This window comes from Opisthorchis viverrini, assembly GCF_000715545.1.
Source record: "Opisthorchis viverrini unplaced genomic scaffold opera_v5_322, whole genome shotgun sequence".
NCBI lineage: Eukaryota > Metazoa > Platyhelminthes > Trematoda > Opisthorchiida > Opisthorchiidae > Opisthorchis > Opisthorchis viverrini.
The window spans coordinates 7,782-26,928 of record NW_008751975.1 but is presented as its reverse complement, the minus strand read 5'-3'; the positions used below and the strand labels follow the sequence as shown (position 1 = coordinate 26,928).

Genomic DNA, 19,147 nt, shown 5'->3' with positions numbered 1-19,147 from the left:
CAGTTACCGCCACCAATGCGCAGCTATCTATCTCATCTAGCCGAATGGCCGGCGAACGAAACTGTGGCAGCTGTAACCAATCTACGGTAATTACGCGGGTTTTCAGCTGAAAACGACCATCATGATCCTTCGTAAAAAGTACCTACACACTTCCAAAAACAAAGAATCAGCACAGATACTCAGTCTACCACCGCCACCAACAGAAAGTCGTCCACCAACCATAAGATTATACGAGTCAAAGCCACCATAGAGCCGAATCTTGGATTTCATGAAACTTTATAATTGCATCGATGAAGAGAAACGGGTGATTTGAGAACATATGATAATTGCGCTGGAAACAACATCACACTGGCGTATCTGTTCAAAAATCGTCATCTTCTTCATCTTCGGGATCCTTCGTGGTTCCCATCTTGGAAGCTTTGGACAACAACCCAGAAGCCGCCTGTCTCGTTGAGTTGCTTTTCAAGCCTGAATCGGTCATTTTTCCCTCGGCTACACCACTACCAACTGGGTCACCGCTGATAATGCCAGCATCAGTATTCACCTAACAATGAAGGGTGAGAGAAATTGTCTAAATTAGTATATGACTGTTATTATTTGTGGAAAAGATCCATATTACCAGCAGATAAAACTCACACCTACGTATGCTGGAGGTTTTTCGTCTAGCTGATTCCAGTAATTAAATAGATAACCTGTATGTTCTGGTTAATTTGCTGTATAATTGCTATTTCATGAAGAAAAGAAACAGAGCGAATGAATCCCCCTCAAATTTACTTCACCCAAGGACCAAAATCGCACCAGTATAAATAAGCGAAATATCATTTAAAATACGCGAAAACTTGGGAGCAAAGTATTTCGGTAAAGATAACCGTGATTCTAAGAAAATAATTAACACGTATCGTTTCATTCTCGCTTTTTACCTGGGATGCTAAGGAAAATAAGTTGCTTCCAGGGAATACTGTTCCAATTTAACCCAGTTTGCTATATATGAACCATGTACCCAGGTGTCTTGCTTCCGGCTGCTACCAGGAAATGGAAGAAAAGATACTCTCGGAGATAGAGGCCATGATACAATCACTTAATTAGTATTAAATCATTCTTGTTGAGTGAGGAAACAATAAACCGGGCGGCTGAAGGCTGAAGGCGATATCTTTGGTGCAAAAGTGTCACATACTGTATAACTCAGCGATGTCTGCAAACGTCTTTGACCACTGACCATGTGTGTCTCAGTCCTCGTCTAAGGAACGACAGTTGCTAAATCAACGAGGTTTAATGGTTACCACTTTGGTACTTCGTTGCCCCGTTATAGACTCTCCACCTCCCCGTGATTTGCACTCAGCATAGGGATGAGAAAAACGGATCGGCGAGGCAGATGGTCTCTTGGCTGGTGAAGTACGCGTCCTTACTAGTTAAACCTATAGAGCTTAGTGGCTCTTCCATCGTAAGAGATATTCTGCCACTAAAAACCACATAAAGTATCTCCGCATTGCTAACCATATGCTCCCACCAGGCCTGGAAAATGCTTTGTAGAAACCCATTGTCAAATACTGACAGCTTGTGTACATCCTCTACACATAGAGGCCACGCTTCTGACTCGTAAGCAGCAAGATTCAAACTGCTACAGTGTAAACCCTGCCAGTGACACACAATGTGACGTCACACCGGTGCCATAGATGTGGGGAGTTGGCAAAAGCTATCCTGGCCTTCCCGATTCGATAAGTGATCTCGTCTTCAGCCAGTTCACCCTAACTTATACGACTGTTCAGGTGGGTAAACTTAGCTACCGGAAGTATGACTTTTGGGTTTGAGCCTTCCTAATATTGTAGTAGCACTTGACACTCCAAAGGCATGATCACACAAAACCGTGCAACAGAATTATTTAGTTTAGTTGAACCACTGAAGAATCTGAATCGAGGAAGGCGATATCCTCTTCCTATTCAATGTCTGTGAGCAAAGGTCTCTGTAGTATTTCAATCCCTGAAGCGAATTTTATTCAATATTTAGTCCACCAGCCAATGAGAAAACAGCCATCTCCTACAAATCAGAGAGACAAACATGTAATAGTATTTCGCATCTTATCTGAATGGTTAGTCTTTTGAGGAAGTTCAACTAAGTCGTACCTGCATGAACGTTGTTTTGGCCTGTTTTGGAGGTAATATTCCTTCACAGAGTCTCCATCGGGTGTTTTACTGTATTTACTACACGCAATGCGACCAAAAATAAAGCGCAAATATGTGTCTTACCTGATTTTTGGACCCGATAATGTCGGTTGGCACTTGGTTTGTTGACTTATCCCTTGATGAATTAACAAGCTGTTGCTTAGTGCCATCCGTTGAATTCTTTTCTTCAGCTGTTCCATCCGGATCAGCCAACTCACGTGTATAAACCCTTTGGGATCTACCGTGATAGCTAGCCGCTGGGATACGTTGTCTGCTGGGCGACCAGCCTGGTGCTAACTGATTCCGTCCCGCACGGATTCCCCCATCCACCTGGTCACTTTTCCTGCCAAACAATTCAACATCCTCATCATCGACGGAATCGTCTTCATCATCGTCATCGTCATCGTCATCTCATCATCATCGTCATCATCATCATCTTGGCCATCTATTAAATCTTCTTCGTCTTCCTCCTCCTCTTCCGTATCTTCTTCTTGAGCGTCATCGAATTTCCCGTTTTTCATTGACTGTGCGGACTGATGTCCTCGGATTCCAACACTCTTCATGGCAGCGGATCCTTTACCATCGGTATTCTCATTGACATTTTTCTAGAGAAGTAATTAGTCAGATAGCATCAGTTATAAACACTTTGCTGAAAAAACTAACTTCGGATTTTCAAAGGCTTCTTGCTCTCCAGGATGAGTTGCTCCTCGTAATGGATACTAGTCTATCATCTGAAATCTCAGTTGCAGAGACAGTAATACAACTCAAGTATCTAGGGCTAGCGTGGTAGATTTCGAAAACGTTTTCCTTGTTGGGCAGCCGCATTGTTTCATACGGAAAATTTTTTAAAAGTAGGCGTAAGACCATCTACTGACCATCTATTACATCTACACTTAACATCTCATCCTGGTGAAGCGCATTTAATTTTTGTCTGTATGAGGTCGACCAGCCACCTGCAGTCACTTTTCAAGGAGAGAGTTCAGGTGGTAGATTTGCATCACCCATATATTCGTCCCATCAATATATCATCATAACTGCTGAACTTATAAACGCTGACTATGAATCGGAAGTACGGGTCAAAATCAACATACCACATTTTGCTTCAAATGTTCAGCAATAGTCCGCAGCGTAGTCTCAGCATCGTCAGTCTGGGTGGCTCCAGCTTTGACCAGCTCCTCACACTGATTTTCTAGGAATGCCAAGTTGCGAAAACGTGTGAGATAAAAAGAGTAGAGGGCAGATAGCTCTTCTTCCAGCTGTTCGTACTCTTCCATGTAGGCCGGTCGAACTGACTGGAGAGTGGAAAGACGTTTTTTATTACGTTCCAGCTCATTACGTTTTTTCTCTATTTTATCATCGAGTGCGGCCTCGTCTGCCGCTATATTAATGAGTGAGGACTCGGTCTTTTGAACCTGAGAGCGTAGCGTATCACACGCAGCAGCAACACGCTCTTCAACCCACGAACTGTCCAATTGACGACGGATAGATGAGTCACGCGACTCTCGCAAGTCAACTTCTTTTCCCAGCAGCGCGTGTAATGAAGCCCCGGAAGAAGCGAGTTGGCTAGCGAGACTGCGACCTTCCTGTAACTGCTTCCTCTGTATTCGAAGGGGCAAAGAAATGGAGTCGATAAAAGTCCTGTTTAAACATATACAGCGTTAGATCCAAGATTAGTTGAACATTGTTAAATATGGGATACATTAGAGTGGCATTCCAGAATCAATCATTGCAAATCAAAGATCGCCTCCTGGTTGATAGAACCATGGACTGTGTACACGAAGCAAAACTTAACGACGGCACAAGCCTCCACATAGGACAAACAGCATGGGATAACTGCACGTCGCAATTAGCAGTTGTTTAAATAAACAGCGGAAGGTGCAAAAAAATATCAGCTAAAGACTAGACGATGGAGGAGGGCACAGGCTTGACGATGAACACAGAAATGTTTGAAAAATGTAGTTTTGTGGTTTTACCCAAACTCCACAACACGTACAGTGGTTCCCGAGGCGTTGGAGAATGCCAAGTCGGCAATTTTTAACAGAACATCGACAGTGGAGCCGTGTTGAGAGCCGTTTTGGATCAGTCAAATCTATATGTGGCGTTTCGCGGCCAGCAGTAAAGAAGAGTTTTGTAAACTAGTAGTGCGGGATTAAAGCATAAGGATCAAGGATGCAAGGATTTACATGTTTTCCACGAACCCTTAAATATCCTGGCGTTTAACAGTCAATAAAGACCAACAAAACTGACAAACGATATCCTATCGAGATACCCAACTGAAGTTCCTCATCGCATCAGTCAAAAGGAATTTTCGTCAACATCCAAAAGTAGTCGGTAGCGATATCGCTGATCGTTGCACCGTCTGTTTTAGAGATTAACAAACCCAATTACCCACTTGGCCTGGCGAGGACTCGGTGTCAAAACTGAGACGTTGTCCGGCAACAAATCCACCACCACCACCGTCATCAACAGCAGCAGCATAACCCACTGACTATTCACCAAACTCTCCTGAAAAGAAACTGAATGGATGTGTTATATACAGATTTGGTAACAGCGTGAAGACAGAAGATATAAGCTATCCATAAATCACAAATTCTAAGGTCCAATCTACTGAACCGAGAAATGCGGGTCGAAAAATGCCGGAAGGCATCAGGAGGATTTGCGGGAATTGTCGAGCACAATACAGAACCATCGTCCGTTGACATGATTAGTTCAACAGCAGTATCACTGTGATAGTTCAAAACCTCAAAAACAGAGTCGGGTGGAACCTTGTACGTCCAGCGATCATCTCTGAGGAAGGAAAGATATGGTCGGCTACATGCACATACGAAAATAGGAAAACAACTGCCTGCACTTCGACGGGAATTCAAAAGCTCCAACTGAAACTTGAAAACTAATTATAATAGTGGATGGTGGCAGTCACCAGTGGATACCGGTACGAATACTACGGTGATCTTAGCCTTGGAGTCTGGATCTTCTGAGGTAAACCGCAGGTCGGAGTGCTGACACGTAAGTGAACCAAGCGCAACAAAACAATGCCATTTGGGGTCCGCGTTAGGCTCTAAATTAGAAAACAGTACTTCTTCACTTACCCTGGCCACATCAAACAGTTCAGTCACACATAGCTCGGTTGTATCTCCAGCATCCTGTCTTCTTTGTGTATATGTGGCTGTATACAGTATTGTTGCGATTTTCATCATCTCCTTCACTGCATACCCATTGGCTTGGTACAGCTTTTTCGTATTTAGCCTTATGTTAGCCCGCGTGGCCATGAAGTGCGCAACACTTTTGATGAATATCACTCGATCTTGTTCAGTATCCAAACACTGTGCTGGTAAATCAGCGAGCGCATCGTACCGGAGCACAAGCCAAGCGAGAATCTCCGCAACTAGAGGAAAATTCGGTGTCCGAAAATTCTCCATCGATATGATACGGTTATAGCCGAGTGATCGCATCATTTCTGTAAATGTACGCATTTCACGATAAGACATGACGAGCTGTCAATGATGCCAGACGGTACGCTGAAAGAAACAACCAGAGATGCAAAATGGAACAATAAAGAGGAGATTCAATGCGATAAGTGATTTTTTGTAGATAAGTTGAAACCATAGGAATGTTGTCGTTGTATGACGCGGAAATCCCGTGCATAGCAAGAAATTTCGAACAAACATAGCAATAAAGATCCGAATAAAAGGTTAACTCAAAAACCTTCACACATGTATTTCTAAAGGAATGAGTCTAAGAAAAGCACGGTTAGGGGTGTCTAGTTGGACAGGCTAGTCGAAGTTCTCTGAAGTGGAATCTGATGGTCTCGAAGCACAACTTAATTGCGGCCTACGGACTCTGTAACTAAAAAAATTGGTGCTGGGAATGGATAATGCTCTCTAAAAAACCTCGCTACACTCACTGACGGTAAAAGGGACACAATGATGACTGACGACACCCAAGCTTCCCTAATGTAAATGGTAGGCTGATATACTGGAGCCAGCTGAGTTCTTAAAGGAAATGCTTTAATAATTAGCGATCTTCTGCTCTTACCTTGCCACCAAACCGGTACAATAGAAAAATAACTGACTGCCCAACCAGTCCTCGTGAGCAGGTTCGATCTTGATAGCGTGCGGAGATTTGGGAAATATAATGGAGATTTCGTCATGTGAGCCAAGACAATCTACGTTATAAGATCAGGAAGCACTGTACATCCACTTCAGATTTATTGGAAGTCATCAGCAGTTCGCGTATCACGTAACTCCAGGAAGTCTCGAACCCGCATCCTCCTGAATACTAATTTGAACAACTGACCTTTACTCCACAAGCAACTGGTCAGCAGTATGATCAACTCACACTTAAGGAGGATATAGCGCCACTCTTTCGTCGATCACAGAACCCAAATCGCAACATATGAGTAACTCAGAGAAAGAAAACTCTCATAAGATGAGTGAAATCTCCATCTGAGATGTTACTGGAATACACAATCAACACTCGACCAAGTGATGTGAATTCCGTGATTTAGGGGTAATTGGCGCTGTATTCCGTCTCATCAGTATCATCATCATTATTACCGACACCATTAACAGTGACACCAGATGGAAACATTGGTGTTCCACTGCCTTGCAGACATCAATTATTTTGATCGAATAGATGAAACGGAAACGTTCACGATTAATATTTACGCCAACGGTTTTTGTAGCAGTTGGCCGTGTACTTATCGGCCCATGCACAATAATGTAATCCGTGAGGGAATGGATTTTAAGTGGTAGAACTTCGGTAGGTAAAACAGTTCACAGGTAGAAATAATTTAACATATACGCATAAGTAACCGTTATCGCCGGTGATCAGCATTTGGGTCGTGCAATGAATAGGTGTATTGCGGAAGAACCTATTGTTAGAACTTCATTCATGTATTGGAAGTCGAAAGCCTTCTGGAGGACTACAAATCACTCGCTGATCTTTGTCACTTAGTGTTTTAAACGTGCAACTATCACGAGCTATAAGTTGCTTAGTGGTTAGGGAAGCGGAGAAAAATGCACAAGTAGGTTCATTTAAATTCGGAACTTCTTTAATGTTTGGGGCAGCAAGACAAAATATTCCCGATTAAGTGCGAGAAACTAAATAGAAAAGAAACATAGACGTTACGCGAGAACACATGGGGAAAACTTTCTTAGTGAGCTCATTATGGATAGGGAAAGTGGCTTGCTAATAATAAGAGGGAAGTTGTCCCATCTTATTGAAGAACGAGTAAACGCCCTCATACCAGCGCTTTGGAAGTAATTTCAAAGTGTTTGACGAAAAGTATCGTATAAAAGGACAAACAGTAAAACCAGAAGAGATGAGGAGACCTAAGAGTTAAGCTAAATTATGTGTTCATTCTGGACAGTGGAAGGTGACCTTGGTTTGGAATAACCAGTAAATATATTCTAGTAGTCCTACCAGGACGTGAGCCCCCAAGTGACCTCAAGGAACCGTTCGCTCACTAAAGGTAATCGAAGTTTATCTTCAAGCTAGTGAGTTTTTCTTTGGCGCATGCGTTTTCGATTCCGCACTTACCGACCTTGTTAGAAGCATTTTACTTAGTGCTAGTATCGTTACCACTACCTTCTTTTTGTTACCTATCGTACAACACTGATGAATAACCGCCTTCGTAAACAGGATACAAAATGAGTAAATGCCGTACCGTTCTTCCATGCCCAATAACAAATTAATGGATGGTTTTTGAAACTTTACTGATAATGGGACGCGAATATCCCAGAAGCGATGCTCCCAACCAGTCACATTATCTGCATTAATCTAGGAAGTTCACATGAACGGATACGGAATATGTGAAATTTCCGACAATTAGTCGCCAGGTCATCCCATGACCCTTAATTGTTTTCTCACCTATCCCCAGAAAATGCAAAGTGTATGCCATGAAAACTACTGCAGTTCTATCCGTAACCAGTAAAATCGACGTGGTCCCTATGAGTGACAACCCTACATCCACGGAAAGTAGACCATCAACAAACTGTTCCCACCAGGAGCGCACCACACCTAGTGCGTCGCTCTAATCATTCAACTCACAAGTGAAGTCCTGAAGAGCTGTTCCCTGTATCCAAAGAAGTGTAAATCAAACTTAATAATTGTTCGTTTGATCATTCAGTAACGGAACTTGGCCGCGTCTGCGCTGAAGGCTACGGTACCTTTTGAAATACTTCTGATCTTGGTGATAAGACGTGATTTTAGCAGTAAATTCCCCGTATGCAGATAACTACAGAACCCAAGACAGCTCAAAAATCGGAGATAACAGGACACTGGAAGATAGGATATTGAGGAGCTGTCACAGTAGGAGCTTTTGAACGACGGGGTCCTTTCCTTTTCGAAAGATAGTTTGTTACCCATTTCACAAGCTATCGGGTGGCCCACAACCCGCGGAGGATAATAATCATCCATGCCTTTGGCACCACCAATGAAGGCTTGTACACTGGCACTTTGATGAATCCGCTTGTCCATGTATTTGATGCCAGGAGAAAAAGCGCATTCCATGACAAATTGAGAAGTTTCCACGTTGAATGGGTAGAGCCGTTTACTATGGTAAATCCGGTTGAATCCTTGGTTCAATTACGGTCAGAATCTACATGAGAGCTCCAGAACAATCTTTTAAGAAATCTCCATCATGGAAGTTGATCTGCTTGTATCCATTATTGGCCTACAGATTATAGGAACCAGAGGCTATTTTCGATGTCGAAATTTCAGAATGCCATGAGTGATTAGAATTTTCGTTTCTGAGCGGTTCCGGACACCAAGAGCTGTTTAATTCATCTTAATCCGTTCGGGACCACGTGCGTTGCATCAAAAAGATTTTTTCCCTTGACCATGGAAGTCCAGTGTACGAATGGAAAGGGTCCAGTAGTCTAGGTGGCTTATACATATTTTATGACCCTACTCTTTTAAACCGTAGGCTGAAGCTTTTCTACAGCAGTTCCTCTGATGACAGGAACTGTCACTCTGATAGTGTGGTTGAGGTAACCAAAATATGCGTTTACTAGTTCACTAAATGACAGACAAATGGACTCAGGAAACCAGAATACATTGTGAATATCGTCTGCTAAATAACTGTATCGGGTTAGATAAGTTCTGACGCGTGATTTACAAAAAGACATACCAGTGCCCAAAGGACAGACCAATAACAATTCTAATGAACAGTAAGGCAACCGGTGGAATATTCAGACTTTACTTCGTTTACGCACAATAGTGTATTCCTGTTCGCACTTATAGACCCGTAAATGATATTCCCTCGTTGTGGATCTCCTTTCATTGAATGAGTGATTATGATCAGGATGCAGGTGCAGTTGTAACTAAAGCCAGCAAAAACTCCACACTAAATCTGATATGGAAACCACAAAGACCGGGTAGTACGCAGCTCGATTAGTTCAGACCAGATCACGTGTGTAAGGTCACAGCGCAAAAACAGTAAAACGGTATCATCATTCGGTATAAAAGGCAGCCAGTGAACATCAAGACGGACAGCGTACTGAAACTTCACGTTGTTGACATCATGCATAAGAATCGCACGGTGCTCTGATAATGGAAACTTCTTCACCCAACTGCGTCAGTTTTTACCGTCATACAAAATAAAATTTTCGAGACAGCGGATTGTGAAGCTATGCGAGTATTTTCCACCGTGTGTGGTTCAGTAGGCCTTGTTGTTTGCGCCCCAGCCGAAACGCAAAGATGAGGGTTGGGTTCCAAAGCAGTTTTCTTTGTACCGTCACCCTGTGCTGAAGACCACTCGGTGGAACATCTGGCCAAAAGGAAGCCCTCTTAATGACAAGCGCCGTTTGCAAGTTGTCGGACTTCTGTTAATTGATGGGTAACAATCACTTCGGAGCGAGAGTGTGGAGGACGTCCATATTGTGAATTGTGAACTTCCAACCAGCAGAAAACTAAAGTCACCATTCCCTGTGTTTTAAACTTTTGTTGCAATAATGTCGACGTATGATGATAGGCGCATGGTGATAGAAGTCCAAAGGTGGCATCTCTGTTGCGAATACCGCTTCATGAGTGTAGAAACCAGTCAACAGTCGCAGGTCCTCCACATGATGTGGGCTTCCAAACGTCAACGTCGTTCTACGTCTAGTTTTCGATCACTAACAGACTTGTTGTGTCCGGTGTACCTTGACTCGTCTGTTGGCTGAAACTGGCACCTCAGGGTTGTGTAACGCTCTATTTATAGGACCTCATGAAAGAGAACCGTATCTCCCCATAGTTTTACCTTTATTCCCAAACCGTCAGAAACTCAGGTGTGCATGAACCTACTATTCGTAAAAAGTAGACAAATCACTGACGCAAATGTCTCATTCTGAAATGAGTGGGGTCGTTCGTTTGCAAAAAGTGAATCAGCTATTTTTATATACGCCGAGTGATATTGCTTTTCGAGTGCACTCTTGCGAACTACGATGTTCGGAGCTGACTGACACACCGAAGGAATCCAGTTCAGTCCGTAAATATACTCGGGGCGTAGGTGGATTAGTTTGCCGCTGTAGCCAGCTCTGTCTGGTATTAGAGTTGCTCAGCGAAGTCAAACCTCATTCTGGTGACACTGTCACAACTACTGATGTACGTTACGATGGATATTCCTGTTACATGTGTTTCAATACCTTGTCAAGTCAGCAGGAACGCTAAGGGTGGTATATTATGGATCCTTCCGGAGAACGGGGTAGTTGGCCACAAATACCCGCTACTCGCGGAAATATTTAAGTAGCCAAAATGTGATCTTAAAAATTTGGTAAGTGACCCAAATGGCCCAGTTCCCCTGGCAAGCTAAACAAACGCATGGTATGATTTATGGGCTTGCTTGAATTAAACGATTAAACATTTTCATCTAATTCAGATCAATTTTTTTCGTTCTTGCGCACCCACTTCTTCATATCGTAGTACGCTGCATGCTTTGTATGATTTTTTATTTGTTTTTTTTTCATACTTTAATCTGGCAATTTCATTGTCATACTACTGGACTGCTGGTCTGATAGTTCAATGAGGTAGTCACATTGATATCTGTTCGAGTTAGAGAGCAAGGTGTTAACCAATCCGGTATCTGAACCGGTGAATTCAAGCCTTGCTGGTTCTCTCAATATTTTTCAGTCCGTTTGTTACGGCAATATAAGTCACCCCGCTGAATAATTCGCACCTCAGGTACTAGGTCACTCAGACCGCTCCCCCATGCAAACAAAATGGATCTATGCAATTTTCGGGAAAAATATCGGTTTCAGTGCAAAAAAGATTTGAGAATTTATATAGGATGACCCGGAATTCCTCTCATACAATCAGAGGCTGATTTGTTGCGCCGAAGTCCGGAGCGAGCCACGATGGTTTAACCATATGGTGGCAGTGATCCTAGGGTCCTGGCCTCTGACGTCCGCAGCACAGTCATAATCACACGAACCGACGAACAATTTTCCAGGCTTCGGTGTGCGCCTTCAGGAGGCGTGGTCGTACCTGAAGAAGGGTAGCTTAAACAGCTTTCGGATGATGTTATGATATACTTCTAATCGTTAGGCTACATGCGACCGCAAGCTAAAAGATGTCTACCCTCTTACAATTTTGGCTAAAACGAACAGAGTGAACCCATAGGCTTCGGACATACCACTTCCAAAATTGCTCACTGGGTAAACTAGCGTACACTGGGACATTCAGAAATACGGAGTGTCCCTTAACTAGATGCGTATTGCCGCAGTTACAACCCTCCCTTTCAGCTCGCTTGACTGGAGGGCTCACGGCTCAGAATTTGAATCTTTGTGGGAGAGCAAGGTATCATCAGGGACGGTGAAAACAACTGTCTTCACAATCGATGGATGTATCATCCACTGCCGAGGGACAAAGAATGAAAATGCTTTCCTCCCTGCAGCCATCGAAGTAAGCTTTCGTGGGACTAACCTGCCATCGGACGCGGGAGACATTTCTCGCTGACGTCTGTCTTCCATCTCGGGCAAGGACACTGCTAATAACTACTTGTGGACATAGACCACCAGGTAAGATTCGTCAAATTTATATCCCAGACCGGCTAAATGCATCGAGGTAGCACCTTCTAACCACCAACGGGTCTACCATCATCACATATAGCTGCCGACGGCTGACCCTCAGGAGCAATTTATGCCATTCATTTACATAGTTTTCACTATTTTTGCTGTACCCAAGATCTCCATAACACCAGGTTTCCTAAAGCAGTGCTGGACTGTCGTAGATCCTTGCAATAAAAGCTTACTAGATGCAGTGACCACACTCACTAAGGCTTGCAGCCACTGCATCTCCACTGGTCTTACTCCTGCGCCATTCCTCTCTTACAGCATTCCACAAATCAATACTGTCCTAATGGCAACTTAACTCGTCTTCCTCGTTCTTCAGTCCCCTAGGCTCACATTTTCACTACCAGTTTCCCGTGTTAGCCCTCCTCATTTGTGTTCCTTCTGACAAGTTGAGCTCCTCGTTCGGAGTGGTGCAAACTGCGTGATGGACAACAGGTAACCTGATATAAGGGTGTGAAAGAGATTACAGAGTTTGGGTGTTGTTGGTGCAGCCAACCTTCTTGGAAGTAGCCCCGTGACCTGCCCATGTGCTTGACTGGAAGCGTTGTAAGAAACGGCAGCTGGTTGGTGTTAGTAGCGTTTGCGCTGCTAGTTTCTTTCCAGATTATCTGGCTGAGCGCTTGGGGGTGTAGCCACCTCAGAATGCTCATGATGAACTAGAAGCAGGTCCCATTCATTTACCTTTTCACTTTTCCACCTTAAGACTTTAAATGAAGTTAAACAAACTTCGTGGATGTATGGCAGTGAAATATCAGTGTGGACACCGATGTTGCTGTCCCTGACGATAATGATGATGCACATCTTCCGTAAGGTCAACGAGATTCTAGACATATTGGAATGTCTCGCTAAGCCTGCCATCACAAATTCATTTCGTCTATACAAGTTTCTTCAGACGCCTTTTGGATCACGAAGTACTGCAGAGACCTTTTAACGTTTCACCGACTCTGTACGTCTTAGCCTGTATCAGGTCCGCTGGTGCAGCAGCAACATTGTCGTCACCAATCCTACCATCGAAGAAAACTAGAAGTGTCTGTGGAAACGCTTCAAAACCATGGGCCTGTGGTGAATGGACCCAGGCAATAGCGAGGCTTACCTCATATTTTCGGCCACACAAGTTACGCGGCCAGAATCCGCCCACAATTAGAAGTCTCACTATCTTTTGCGTAAAGGGCAAGCTCTGTGCGTCGTCCCAACGGCCTGGTCAACCAATCAGTCAATCACTTAATTTATCAGCTATAAACTGCGTGCCATAGGCACATTGGTTCCAGCTGCTACAGCTTCGATCACCGGAAAACAGGAAAGTGGAGCACACAACCAAACTTTGGAGGCGATGGCAAGTCCAGTTTGTTTGTAATTTGGGTAGCTACGCATTGAAGTCGATAGCTTTGATGCATGGGTGTTACTGACTGTGCGATTGGGCCATTTCCGCCAATGTCATTAGCCACTGGTGATTCGAGTCCCGGGGTCCCCATTCAAGGAGCCGGCAGTTGGCCGCCCGACTAAGTTTACTGGTTAGTGTTTTTGTACTCCGTTGCCGGGTCATACACTGTCCACTTCTCAATCGCTTCCACTCAGCAAATGGCTGAGGCAGACGGTCTTCCGGCATGCGGAGTACATGTACCAGCCAGCTCAACCTATGAAACGTGAGTAATTCACCTATCGCGGAAAAGTTTCTTCTTCCCAAGACCATCTGACGTGACCCAGCATTGCTAATCCTGCGAAGACTCCGATGGTCAAACACTAACATCTCCTGTATTTCATTTGTGCGTGGGAGGATAGTCTCTGATCTATCAAACAGTATAGATCGCACCACCGCAGTGTAAACTCTTCCCTTGATAGACAAACTGACGTAACGTTGGTACCATAGGTGTCGGAGGTTGGCGGAAGCTGCTTTGGCTTTTCCGATTCGAAAAACAATCTCATCTCCAGCCAGTCCACCGAAACTTGTACAGCTGCCCAGGTGAACAAATTTACCTAACACGTTGATTTGCTCACCTGCAAGCATAAGGTGTGGGTTTGATCCCACCCAGTCTTGTAGCAGCACTTTACACTTTGCATGTGTGAAGCGCAAACCAAACCATGCGGCAGAGTTTTTATGTTAGTTAGAATCGTTTGCATTTGGGAAGGATCTGAACCAAGCAGAGCAATATCTTCTGCATGCTCGATACCTGTGAGGGAACGTCCCGAGAACGATTTGACCCCCGAGGTTTCAAAGGCAGGCAGAGAAATTTCAGGCGGCATATCAATGACAAGGTTGAAGAAAAAAGGTGAGAGAGGGCAGCCTCGTCTTACACCACGGGATGTGATGAACTCCAGTGAGAGCTTCCCGTATAGTCGTACGCGCCAACGGGAGTTCACATACAGTGCCCTCATAAGAGATAGAAAGCTGGAAGAGACCCCTTTGATCGCCAGACACTGTAGAAGTTGTTGACGATCGACAGAATCAAAAGCAGCTTTCAAACCCAGAAAAACGACCAGGACGTCCGAAGTCGTTTTATTCCCGGATGTGCTGGACTCCACTAACACCTGCCAGAAGTTCTTCGCAGTAAGGTCATGGATTTTACTCTCACTGACGGAGTCCATAGCGTCTTTTATGGGATTAAACAAGTTCTAGCTCAAGCAGGTTTGGGTACAGCGGTTGGGACTGTCCTACAACAACCAGAAGTAGCTGTTTGAAGATATGATTGACAGAAATAAGGGATCGGTACAATATACCTGGTCATAACTTACTGGCTGCTAACTCCGCCGTCAGCCGTTTTCTCTGTAAATTAATGGATTGTGAATCCGCAACGCTTGCGAACTACAGATCCCACACCTCTCCAGAAAAGAACTCATTCAGAGAACAGCACGATTTCCACTACATTAGCCGACTAATAACTAACATTCGGCATTTCACTAAACATGCCAACATCTCTGTTAATCGCTTTATCACTGATGGGTCAACTTAACATCTTGGCTTTCCAAGAAATGGTTGACATTTTGAAGTAACGACCATCGATTCAAAAATGTACACCGTAGTTGCATCCCCGCACCAACACCTTTGAGCCCCATAAAGTGCGATCGTTCGACGTGAAACCCACGCCCGGTAATTTCGAAGGCGTGTATTTAGCCATTTTCACAATTGGTCTCATCCTGAACTCCTCAGAACTATGAAACTAATGTAGACCAATTTGTATTGCTCAATATGGACAGGGATATTTGATGACGGGTGCACTTCTCGTCTCTTACTGGTGAGCAGAGGCACACCACCACGCTTTAATCCCGTATGCAGCATTCCTGTGCGAGATACTCTTTTTGGTCACGTCTGTATAAAATATATAATCTTCTTACCACACTCACAAGGTTTCAGCCATATGCTGGCAGGCGGAAACCATCTCTATCTCTGGATTCGATGGTATAAAATTCTGTCAAACACTTGACTGTCCGTTTATGCTTCCCGTTCAAAGTCACAACGACACTGACACCCAGTTTCGGATGTCAAGGGTTTCCTCAACGAGTTGATGAAAATTTTGAACCGCAAGCACATCCATAAACAGAATGCCACCCACGACGGCTGAGAGAATGTTTTCACCACAAACTGAACGCTGTCTTGTGTGCTCATGAGGACTAAAGCTGGATTGGAGCAGTCTGTGATCCCATCGGGTGCATGTAGCACCAGAAACTCTACTATGAGGTGCCCGCCGAACTTCTTTTATGGTGTATTTTTGCCAGAAATCACTGCCTTACCGATCACGAATCCTATGCTAACAGGCTGTCTAGCCACACGCGGTCTTTACTTCAACCGACCAGTCCCATAAAGAGCTCTCTTTTGCTGCATCAACCCCAACATCAGAAGCCTCGGTGCGACTCCGTCCCATACCCCCTCATTCAACCTAATACCTGTTTAAATTGCTAACGTGGACAACCCAGACTCCTGTCACCTGGCGCTTTAAACGACTGGTATATCCGCTCCTGTGGCTTGTTCCATAAGCGCGACCGCATCCGCTCATAATATCATTTCAAAAAGATTGGAAGGTCACGGTTGAGAATGAGGTTGCATTGTCATATATTGGGCATTTCCATACGGTCTTTCAAGGTGTCTGGTAAAATTGCTGCGTACATAATTACCTATTTCTGTGGGAGTTCCGGACCCAGTATTCATCAGCACATTTTGCACAGAGCAAGGAGGAACTGGTAAGCAGACCACTGACAAGAAAACCTCAACGAGCGTGAATTAGCGTTTTCAAGTGTTTTTCCAGTCGCACTCCGTGTGTGCCTAAAGTGTAGCATTTTTTTAAATATAACCCACGGCGTCTTATAAGGTCTATGTATGCATGTGATGCGAGTGTTCTTGACACAATTCAGTGATACTTGAAAAGAAATTCAGCGACTATGTATAACTATACATTCGAAAATGAGGTATTTATCGTGCAAGTCCAATTTTTATGGGACGAAGTAACGAGAAAGTGTTTACGAGGTTGTGGTAATAGCATCAGCCCCTCATCTACTACAGAGCACTACAAATGTTCTCGTCGTCGGTAGAAATCACAACTTAATCCGTTCTTCATTGCAGATATCTTTTTCTGACGACTGACACGTTTATCCGCCAGCCAACGTTCGTTTCTCAGGATTTCAAATACAAATGTTAAGTGAAAATTCACACTCAACTCCAGGTAACATCTGCCTCGTTTTACAACCAATCAGGCTCGAAACGCCTGGTTTTTGCATCTCGGTCACGAATCCCAGTTCGCGTATGGTCACTGTTGTTATCAGCCTTCTATCCTGTTGCACCTTACTGGCCAGGTTTTATTTCAGTAATGTGAAACTCAAACAAGGCGGGTTCGGTGGTGACCCTTAGCAAACAGAAAATCACACGCTTAAAGTAGTGGAATGGTTACAGCATGAGTTTTTGTCGCAAACTTTCACTATTTCCATAGCCAATATCTGGCGCCTGGATATGTGGTAACAATCGATATCCGACTCAGTTGAATTCACAACACAGATTTAAGCGTTGATAGCTTTCAGGGCCCATTGGCTGCACAATGCTCTTCGTTGAAAAACGGAATGAAGCGCATTATTGCGCGTGTGTTTGCGCCAAAATCATCGTAATCTACTTTCATATTTTCCACTGAAGCAATCATACCCTTGGCGGAAAAATACTAGTGGAATACATTCCTGAGCCCCCGGGGCGCCTAGATAGGGCTCAAACGTTTGAACTCTTACTCTGAATTCAATTGCTTGCCCATCGAGGACCCGTCGTCGCTTTCAAAAACTCAATTCCATTGAGCGACTACTGAGCACCGTCCCTGATGGACTAAAATAGAAAGGCGATTGAGTTCAGAATACCAGTCTAAACTTTTGAGTCCAATCTAGGCATCACGAGGTCCCAGCGATGCCAAGAAATTGTTCCACGAGATATTTTCCGCCAGAGGTTTGATCGCCTCGGTGGACAGTGAATTTTGGTGAGCTACAAAAATTTGAACGAAGATTGAGCCGAATTGTGGCCCGAGTACATAAGCGACGCGACATTTCTGCGTAAGAAGTTTTACTCTGTTCGCAAGTTTTCAGCCAAGAGCATTGTTTGCTTAAAGTACCCACTCGTAATAGCCGCTCTCATGTTTAAGTTAACAGGGACGCACGAAATGCGCGCGACGTGACGCATATGACCCAATTCATTTTGCAAGGCCTCTGCCTTTTTTCCTAACTTGTAAATGCGCCACGCTGTGGTCGCCCGATCATCCAAATGTGCAAAACCACTAGACAGTTATGTCTACCTCCGGTTGCTTTTTCCTGCATGCTTTGAACTACTGATTCGTCTCGACCTGCCCTCCAGAATTAGTTAGCTCTTCCTTCTATGCAGAAAGTAATATCATAATCATACCATAATCATATCATAATGTACCGTAATATCATATCATGCATACCCGGAGCCAGTGTGTTATTGTGCCCGATAGTTCCCACCCGGTAACTATTTGCAGCTCCGACTGAAAGTTACTGAAACACCCCGAAGACTGTTTGTAATGGCTTGCCAGTGGCCCTTAAGCATGCTCAAGTGCATGATATTTCCACCTTCCCGGACACTTGCACGCCAACCACCAGATGAAACGATGTGAATAAGAAGGCACGTACTAAGGCCACTCGCTCGAATACGGTCTGTTTACTTTCTCCAGAGCATTGTATAACGCGGACGGACGAAATACTCTGCATTTGATGAACGACTGCTGTTCTTCGCATGCCAGACTTAAGGACCACACCTTGGCTTTTTCAGAATTCGCTTGTGCCAGTTGTTTTGTTCGCGAGAAAACCAGCCATAGGTCTGCTGTTTCAAGGTGCAAATATTTAAATAATTTCTGACTGCTTCAGGCAGGATACTTGGAACTGAAACTTAGGTATTTTAGTGACTCACCACAATATTTGGAGACTAATTTTTGCAACATATCTGTCCCCCGTTTGTGTCGTTACATTTAAATTCATCATGTTTAAAGATAGCGGTTTAACTCTATACAAGATTCCCACAAAGTGGTAGATTGGTTCTTCATTCGAGTGCAACTCTCACACCTGGAACCGGGCGCTGTCGGTGGTAGTCGTGTTCCAGGATGGGGACAGCTTGATCCACACCACGCCTGGTTGTAGACGCCGCAAGATATGGCTGCTAATAGATGTCTTTGGCGTTCTTGTTATCAGTTTCCATCCAGATGGCATGAATAGGTGTTGATGGTGTGGGCAGCTCGGAATCATTATAGTAAGGTTGCACCAAGTCTCTTACCTGTCAACCTTTATTCTTTTTGTTCACCATCAGGCATTCAAATAAATCATGGTTGTACGTCAGCGAAGCATCAGTGTTGAACTCTGACGCCATGCTCTCCATGATTATGATGATGATGATGGTGTATTAGAATAACGTGGATTCAAACAGTGATGCTCCATGGTCAGTGATATTGATCGTAAGCTGCTCTC

General features: G+C 44.1%; 1 protein-coding gene across 1 annotated transcript; it reads right to left on the bottom strand.

Annotated features, from left to right (window-relative positions):
* Positions 1-251: 251 nt before the first annotated feature.
* On the bottom strand, positions 252-5,647 carry T265_14999 (hypothetical protein; the record flags this gene model as incomplete). The annotated part of the gene is given in 5 exon segments (XM_009176146.1): positions 252-544; positions 2,244-2,489; positions 2,498-2,764; positions 3,251-3,757; positions 5,249-5,647. Coding segments are annotated over 5 exon segments (1,602 nt in total).
* Between the last annotated feature and the right edge of the window lie 13,500 nt (positions 5,648-19,147).